This window comes from Hordeum vulgare, chromosome 2H (assembly GCF_904849725.1).
Source record: "Hordeum vulgare subsp. vulgare chromosome 2H, MorexV3_pseudomolecules_assembly, whole genome shotgun sequence".
Taxonomy (NCBI): domain Eukaryota; kingdom Viridiplantae; phylum Streptophyta; class Magnoliopsida; order Poales; family Poaceae; genus Hordeum; species Hordeum vulgare.
The window spans coordinates 115,031,624-115,041,207 of NC_058519.1; the positions used below are offsets into that span (position 1 = coordinate 115,031,624).

The window sequence follows — 9,584 nt, forward strand, 5'->3', positions numbered from 1 at the left end:
ACGTGTTCGATATTTTTCCTTTGGAGGGAATACCTAACCGTCTTGTGTTTAACAAATGATACTTGCATACTTGACACCCGGTTCGATACCGTAGTGAGTTGTCATTATCACCAAAACACTTAAGCAGGAGAATGCCCTTACACCAATGATCTATCATGTTCCTGGTGAGCATGATTGGACAAAGACCCCTGGTCCAGACATAGAACCACCTGCATTTAAAGTGAAGAGAAGAAGAAAGAAAGAAAAGAGGAGCAAGGGAAAATTTGAAGTACCAAAGCCAAATGACACATCAAGAATGGGGACTATAACATGTGGCAATTGTGGTCTCCATGGGCATAGGTACACAAGTTGTCTTAAGCAGTTGAATCCTGAGCTGGCTTCGAGGAAGAACAAACATGTGGTAATAATGTTTGCCCTTGCAATATATTTTTCCTTCCTTGTAAATTATTTTACTGGTTGCATTATTTACTGTTTTCTATGTGTATGCAAGGCTACTCCAAGCAATTCACAATCAAGAGCTGCTGCAGAGGCTCCTACACCACCAACAAGACTACCAAGAGGTGCTAGTGCTCCTACTCCAACACCAAGAGCTTCTACTACTCACAGAGGTGGTGCTGGCAGAGGTGCTGCTGGGGAGGTGGTGCTGGCATAGTTGGACCTGGCATAGGAAATGCTGACATAGGAGGTGCTGGAAGAAGTGTTGTTGGAAGAAGTGCTTCTGGAAGAAGAGGTGCTCCAAGGGCATTCATTGCCCCCAAGCAATCTATTGCCTCCACTTCTACTACTCTTCCTTCCTATTATACACACACTGGATGGATGGCCTACTTTACTGCTAGTGGTAACCACAAGTGGAGTGATGTTATGTTAGAAAGTGATGGTGCAATGAATGGACTTGGTGCTGGTGTTGTGTGTGGATGATGCATATGTTGCTGAGGATTATGTTGTTATTATGTTGATGATGATGTGGTTACATGTCCAATGATTATGTTGTTAGCTCAAAAATTACCTAAACCACAAATCTGTTGGAAATATGCCCTAGAGGCAATAATAAAATAGTAATTATTATATTTCCTGTTACAAGATAATCGTTTATTATCCATGCAATAATTGTATTGAATGAAAACATAGATACATGTGTGGATACATAGACAAAACAATGTCCCTAGCAAGCCTCTAGTTGGCTAGCCAGTTGATCAAAGATAGTCAAGGTTTTCTGACTATATGCAAGTGTTGTCACTTGATAACTGGATCACATCATTAGGAGAATCATGTGATGGACTAGACCCAAACTATAACGTAGCATATTGATCGTGTCGTTTTATTGCTATTGTTTTCTGCGTGTCAAGTATTTATTCCTATGACCATGAGATCATATAACTCACTGGCACCAGAGGAATACCTTGTGTGCATCAAACGTCGCAATGTAACTGGGTGACTATAAAGGTGTTCTATAGGTATCTCCGAAGGTGTCCATTGAGTTAGTATGGATCAAGACTGGGATTTGTCACTCCGTGTGACGGAGAGGTATCTCGGGGCCCACTCGGTAATACAACATCACACACAAGCCTTGCAAGCAATGTGACTAAGTGCAAGTCATGGGATATTGTATTACGGAATGAGTAAAGAGACTTGCCAGTATCGAAACTGAAATAGGTATGCGGATACCAACGATCGAATCTCGGCCAAGTAACATACCAAAGGACAAAGGGAATGACATGCGGGATTATATGAATCCTTGGCACTGAGCTTATGTAGGATCCAATATGGGCATCCAGGTCCCGCTATTGGATATTGACCGAGGAGTGTCTCGGGTCATGTCTACATAGTTCTCGAACCCGCAGGGTCTGCACACTTAAGGTTCGATGATGTTTTAGTATAGTTGAGTTATATGTGTGGTTACCGAATGTTGTTCGGAGTCCCGGATGATATCACAGACGTCACGAGGGTTTCCAGTATGGTCCGGAAACGAAGATTGATATATAGGATGGTTTCATTTGGTCACCGGAAAGTTTCGGGCAATTCCGACAGTGTACCGGGAGTGACGAATGGGTTCCTCGTGTTCACCGGGAGGGGCCCACCCACCCAGGAGTGAGCCCAAGTCCCTAGGGTGGCACACCAAGTCCTTATTGGGCTGGTGGAGTCAGCCCAAGAGGGCTATGGCGCCACATAAGAAAATACCAAAAGAAAAGAAGGAAAAAAGGAAAGAGGGAGGTGGGAAGGAAGAGGAGGACTCCTCCTTCCCAAACCGAATTGGAGGAGGAGTCCTCTTCCTCTTGGCGGCCGGTGCACCTTGAGGCCTTGTGCCTCAAGGCTAGCCCCTCCCCCTCCTCCTATATATAGTGGTGGTTTAGGGCTTTTTGAGACACAACTTTGCCACGTGCAACTCTAGCCTATTCCACATAGTTTTACCTCTAGATCGGATTTCTACGGAGCTCGGGCGGAGCCCTGCAGGAGTAGATCATCACCACCACCTGAGCGTCGTCACGCTGCCGGAGAACTCATCTACTTCTCCGCCTTGCTTGCTGGATCAAGAAGGCCGAGATCATCGTCAAGCTGTACGTGTGCTGAACGCGGATGTGTCGTCCGTTCGGCGCTAGATCGGAACGGATCGTGGGATGGATCGTAGGACGGTTCGTGAGACGGTTCGAGGGATGTGAAGACGTTCCACTACATCAACCGCGTTTCAACGCTTCCCGCTGAGCGATCTACAAGGGTACGTAGATCTAATCTCCACTCATAGAAGGACATCACCATGATAGGTCTTCATGTGCGTATGAAATTTTTTGTTTCCCATGCAACATTTCCCATCAAAATCATACTGAATCACGGCTCAATAATCAACCTAAACTACACAACTCATAAATCTAACAACTCATAGCTCACAAATCCCATAAACATCACCAATCACAAATCATACCAACACAATTTATTGAGTTCAACATACTAGAACCATGGTTTACAAATACATAGTGGAGTTCAAATGCTTACATTCATCCTTTGCTCACAAAGGATGGATAGCACCAATAATAGATACATACACAACCAGAGTCTTAGAATTAGTACAACCATACAGTACATAACCATAGTTAACTAGGTCACTACACAACCATCCTACCCAAAACGTCGGGAATGCCCACTACCTGCTCTCATATCCATCTTGTTCATTTATTTAAGATGGGTAGGATCCCCTTGAGCTTCAGCTTGAGCTTCCCCTCTCCTTTCATCAGCTCAGTAATCTGAAGCTCCAAGTGGCCCCTCTCTGCACTATGCTTCCCCTCTCCCTTCATGAGCTCAGCAATCTGATGCTCTAGCTGGCCCTTCTCTTCACTAAGCACTTCCTTTTCTTTTAGCACATCAGCAATCTGAAACTTCAATTACAACTTCTCTTGGGTAAGCTTCTCCTCAAACTTTGTGAGCTCTGCATTCTTCAACTCCAATTTCATCATAGCTTCACTATGCACTTGCTTCTCTTTCATATGCTTCAACTTCAAGTTCTAGATGATAGTGGCTTGAGCTCTTGTCAGTTTAACCAAGAGTTGATACTTGTCATTAAGATGTTGGTGATCTGCATCTTTCTTTGCCATTTGTCCTTTCATATCAGCCACCACTTCACTTCTACATTGCTGCTAATAAGTTAGGTTAGACTGCAGATAACTGAAACCAATCACCCTTGCCTCCTAGAAATCCATCATTTCATGCACACCTTTAACTAACTTGTCATAGTTGGCATCCAAAGTGTTCTTCTCTGTTGTTAGATGGTGAATAGTTAAAGTACTTTCAAGATTATCAGTCACCCTACCATTTTTGGCTTCTTCAAACATTTCTCAAAGCTTCAACAATGCATTCTGCATTGTTATGGCCCACTGGTGATCAACCCATTCAACAAAACCACAATTATCACCTTCCTGTAAAAAGAGCAAAAGAGCTACTGAGTTCATACACCAGTTAACTGAACCTAGCCACAAAATAACAACATGTGCCTCCCAAAATTAAAAGGCTTGTGTCTTGTTGAACAACAACATGATATGGAGTTTATTTAACACCAACATGACATGGAGTTTATTAGGACAATAATTGGAGCTATAAAATTATGTTGCTATTTGTTCAACGACAAGATGATATGCACTTTATTTAATAGTAACTATAGCTCTACAATTGCTACAAGGGCATATGAACACTCCATTCAGCATATACACTAACATATAGTCGTTGCACATTACTACTTATCAACTAGGAATTAAACTTACAAGCTCTGCACATGCTAAGAACCTTCTGCGTGTGTCTGTTCCTTCAAATGCGAGATGCCTCTTCGATGCCTTGTCGTGCTTCTCACAGAAAACCATTAGATCTAGCACAAGTCCCTGGTAATCCGGGTCCTCAACTGAAACTGGGACCTGCACAAGCTAAATACAAATTCACTCGAGGTGCACAGGACGATGAACAAATCAATCAAAGGAAATCCCCAAATCAAATGTCTAACTCTAGCTCGAATGAGTTCACCTGGTAAAGCACATCGGCGAAGAGGTTGAAGAGTGCATGTATGGAAGGCTCGACTGGTCATCGCTGCTCTCGTCCTCGAAAACCATGGCGGCGGCGGGCGGGAAGGTTGGCGGCGACGAGGGAACAAAGGAGGAAGGAGGAAGAATGGTGGGGTGGGGGACACAGATGAGAACGACCGACACTAACCGCTCGGCCTAATCAGCACGCGCACGCGTCGATTGGCCATCGTAGCACCTGACAGCTGGGCCCGGTCGGTCGATGAACAAAGCAATCAAAGGAAATCCCCAAATCAAATGTCTAACTCTAGCTCGAATGAGTTCACCTGGTAAAGCACATCGGCGAAGAGGTTGAAGAGTGCATCTATGGAAGGCTCGACTGGTCATCGCTGCTCTCGTCCTCGAAAACCATGGCGGCGGCGGGCGGGAAGGTTCGCGGCGACGAGGGAACAAAGGAGCGAGGAGGAAGAATGGTGGGGTGGGGGACACAGATGAGAACGACCGACACTAACCGCTCGGCCTAATCAGCACGCGCACGCGTCGATTGGCCATCGTAGCACCTGACAGCTGGGCTCGGTCGGTCAATTTCGACGTCAACCCGGTCGGTCAATTTCGACGTCAATACGAATAAACAGCCGGATTAGTTCGACCTGCAACGGCCTTTGATACCAATCTAGATATACTGCCATAATTATAATACTTCTATGCAATTTACTCGTTGGATGGAGAACTAACGGCAGATGGGTAAGCGCATGTAGCGCGGTGACTGCCAGCCAAGAGACAAGTCACTGGATCCCGGTCCGTCGGCAGCCTCAGTTGAGTTACAATGGTCGCATCGGAGCTGAACTAAGCTAAAACAAACATCAGTTTAACCAACAATCTACTTCCTCCGTCTCAAAATAAGTGAGTACGTACTTACAGCAAAATCCCATCAACACGGAAAGTTACAATGGCGTTTCCGAATCTAATCCTACGGCCAACCCCTCTTTCTTTTCACCCGAATACATTGCACCGATCAATCAGTGTTCCGGCGACCTCCATCTATCGCAGCAGATGGAGCGCGAGCAACGCCAATGGCGCGGCGACTAGCCGAGCGGCGGAGGCTGCCGCGCGTGGTGCCGCTGCCGCACCCGTCACGTCGCCGGTGGCCATGTTGGCGAGCCAGGCGTCGCTGCTTGCGCCCCCGAGGATGACGCCCTGCCCCTGGATGCCGCCGCCACCGCCAGTGCCGACCTCGCCGCCCATCGGCATCGGCATGCTGCCCTGGTTGGCATCCGTGAACGTCATCCCCGGCATCATAGCCGGCGTATCCGTCCCGGGCACCGTCGTCGTCGGCGTCTCCGTCCGCGGCACCGTCGTCGGCAGGGGGCTCGTTTGCGTCGGCGTCGTCGTGGCCGCCGGCACCGTGGTGGACTTCTGACTGCTCGTGTGACAAAAGGACAGAACAAGGGCACATGGTGAGGTCACGGGAATGGCTGAAACAGTAGCCAAATGCACATAACGGCGCAAAAAACTCGTCTTTTTGCCCACCCTGCTCTGCTGCTAAGCTAAAATATCTTGCCTAGATTCAGATCTGCAGATCTCTTCCTATAATTTTCCATTTTAATCACACGGAAAGTCACTAATCTCTGAGACAAATCAACCCCCCTTGGCAAGGCAAGAACCCACCAGATCCAGACTTGCAATTGCAAGGCGTCAATGAAGGAGAGCTGAGGCTGACCTCGGGGTGGCGCCGGGGCAGAAGGTGACGGTGTAGTCGGGGCCGCCGGCGCAGGTGAAGGTGGAGGTGGGGTCGTCGAAGGCGTAGCTGTAGGAGCGCGGGCACGCCATCTTGAACACCTGAGAGTAGGACGTCGGCCGGCATGTCCCGGGGTTGGCGTACATGCCGCTGCAGCAGTACTCGGGCCGCCCGAACGCGTCGCACGCGCTCCGGCAGGCCGCGCCGCCGCCGGACCGGAGCTCGGCGGGGCACATCGCGTTCAGGTCCGCCGCGCACCCCGCCGACGCGCAAGACCCGGCGCTCGACGCGCCGCCGGGGCGCTCTCCGGAGGACGGCTCCACCAGCACAGGCAGGTTGTACCCGTCCACAAGGCTGACGTCGTAGAAGTCCAGCCCGCCCGTCCCGTCGAGCGTGAACTCGGCCAGCGTCGCGGGGGGCGCCGCGCCGGCGCCGGCGCACTCGGCCGTGCCGGAGCCGCAGTCGCCGGTGGCGCAGACGAGCCGCCCTGACGCGCCGTCCTGCGCGCATCCGGTGCGGGCCCAGAGACGGCCGGACCAGGCAGAGGGCGCCGGCACCGCGCGCGACGCGCCCGGCGGGAGCTCGAACCCCGTGGTGCCGAGCCGCGCGGTGCCGGCGTTCGACAGGACGCCTGGCCACACCGTGTATGCGCACCGGTTGACGAACGTGAACATTGCCGCCTCCCCCTCTGCACACCACCGAGAAACACAGCGCGACTCGTCAGCTCGCCCGCCATTACACTACCGAAGCTCACTCGCACAAACAAAGAAGAAACCAGGAAGCATGAATTTGCCACAAATCTATTTACCTCTCCATGAAATCAAAAGGAGCACAATGACGGCGATACATCTCGGCAACCCCATCGGGGATAGCTGCTGGTAAACGCAATGCAGAGCTCGGCGGCAAGCGCGTGCAATGTCAGGACAGAGCAGCGCACCTACTCCTCACTCTCACTCTTCAGCAGCTGGTAATGGTGTGTGGTAACGTGACAGTTCGTTGATTTGGAGGAGATGGAGAAAGACGAGGGCAATGGGCGCACAGGAAAGAGAGGGGGAAAGGATAGGGGAGGGGGAATCTTGAGTGTGGCTCCCGATGAACGAACTTTACTTTAGCCTTTGTTTGGGTACCCCGGTGGCATCGAGCATGGGCACACGTACGGTAAATTCTATTCTGCTTGGGATGGCCCTCGATACTGCGGCCCCGCCGTGAAAGATCATTTTTCTTCAATGGCCTTCTTTGGATACTCTAGCTCTTAGAGTTAGATTTTAAGAGCAATTTCAACGACGGACCCAATCGAACAAAACTCCAACGTCCATTCTGTTTTAAATATGGGTCGGCAGCACAGTCAACGCGTTGATCCATATGTGCCGGCTAAGTTTTAAATATGGGTCAGCAGCGCGTCCAACGCTTCGATCCATGGCCGTCCTATTTCGTATGATTTTCATAGTTTGAATCAAATAAATTTGAACCGAAAATAACATAGTTATTACAAGCTGAATAAAAATAAAAATGTCACACATAGTTTTGCAAATGAATAAAATAGATAAATCTATTGGTTGCCAACATGAGCCCACATATGCTTAACCAAATCATTTTGCAGTTGTACTTGAATTTCTCAATCACGCATGTCTTGATGAAATTGGTGAACTGTTCAAACGTTACCGCTCCTCCATGCTCAGGCATAACATTTTCATCCTGAAACTGAAACCCTTGATCGTACAGACGTTCCGGGCGCTCGTCTTCTACGATCATATTATGCATGATCACACAAGCAGTCATCACCTACCACAGTTTGTGCGTGCTCCAAGTATTAGCAGGGTACCGAACGATGCCCCATCGAGATTGCAAAACACCAAAGGCACGCTCGACATCCTTCCTATCACCCTCTTGCTCTTGGGCAAATCTTTTCCACTTCTCTCCGACACGGTTGGGCATTGTCTTGTCAATAGTATTCCACTGAAGATAGATACCGTCACCCAGGTAGTATCCTTTGTCGTAGTTGTGGCCGTTGACAGTAAAGTTCACCGGTGGGTTGTTGCCTTCGGCAAGCCTAGCAAACACCGGCGAGCGCTGAAGCACGTTGATATCATTGTGTGATCCGGCCATGCCAAAGAAAGAGTGCCAGATCTAGAGATCTACAAACGCAACGGCCTCTAGTATTACAGTGCAAGCCTTGACATGGCTCTTATATTGCCCTTGCCAAGTAGAAGGGCAGTTCTTCCACTCCCAGTGCATGCTGCCTATGCTACCAAGCATCCCTGGGAAGCCCATGCTGACATTCATCGCCAACAAACGGGCTGTATCTTCAGTAGTCGGCTCTCTCAAGTACTCAGGGCCAAACACAGCAATAACAGCCTTGCAGAACTTATACAGGGACTCTAGGCAACTAGACTCGCTCATACGAACGTACTCGTCAGTAAGATCACCGGACACTCCGTATGAAAGCATTCGGATGGCGGCAGTGCATTTGTGATAAGAGGAAAAACCTATCTTGCCAACGGCATTCTCTTTGCACTCGAAATAGTCATCATAGCCGACCACCCCCTCTCTAATACGGTTGAAAAGATGCCTACTCATACGGAAATGGCGGCGAAATTTTTGATGCTTGAACAACGGGTTTGTTATATCAAAGTAGTCCTTCCAAAGAAGGAAATGCCCGCTCTCTCGGTTGCGATTCAACGCCGGAAGGTGGCCCGGAATGGAGCCACGGAACAACGGCCGCTGGTTGTTGAGCTGGTGATGGACCAACACGGTAGCCAACACCTCCTGCTCGTCATCAGACGACGAATCGTCGGAGTCGGAAAGGAAATTGTGAAAAAAGAACTCGTCGGCAGAGTCCATTTTGTACCTTGGCAAACTGTCGAATAGCTTGCGGGCGTCGACGAAGAAGACGGCCGGCGAAGGGATTCGCGGCGTGCACGGACAAGCTAGCGGCCCTGCCGGTGTCCGACGAGCGTGCCGGTGAGGATCTAACCGGGTGGCGAGGCCGCTCCCCGGCGGGTTGTGTGGTGGGGGCCGGGAGTGGGAAGCAGTTGGCTCCCCGGCGGCAAGACGGCGGCGGAGGCGGGTAACGTGGGAGTGGGTGGAGGCGCCGACAGCTGGCAAAGTCACCGGAAAAATGGGCGGCGGCGGCGACGACGAAGGAGGCGGGCGAGGGTTGGAAGTGGGGAGGCCAATGTGCCTCCGACCAGCGGGCCAGGAGGAAGAGAAGGCGAGCGTGCACGCGTCCGTCGCGTGTCCGCGCCGACGCAAATCCGGCTAAAAAATGGGTCGGGAATGGGTCGCCCGCGGACGAAAACCGAACGCGCGTCCATTTGGATCGGCGCATTGGGTTGCCTTTTGTGTCCGCC

At 50.2% G+C, this 9,584-nt stretch overlaps 1 protein-coding gene across 1 annotated transcript; it reads right to left on the minus strand.

Moving 5' to 3' along the window:
• Positions 1 to 5,363: 5,363 nt before the first annotated feature.
• On the minus strand, positions 5,364 to 7,422 carry LOC123425431 (thaumatin-like protein 1). The gene is made up of 3 exons (XM_045109134.1): positions 7,043 to 7,422; positions 6,217 to 6,922; positions 5,364 to 5,916 (listed from the first exon to the last, which is right to left on the minus strand). Exons 1-3 carry the CDS (start codon positions 7,095 to 7,097, stop codon positions 5,538 to 5,540), a joined length of 1,140 nt encoding a protein of 379 aa, XP_044965069.1. The 5' UTR covers positions 7,098 to 7,422; the 3' UTR covers positions 5,364 to 5,537.
• Positions 7,423 to 9,584: the final 2,162 nt, after the last annotated feature.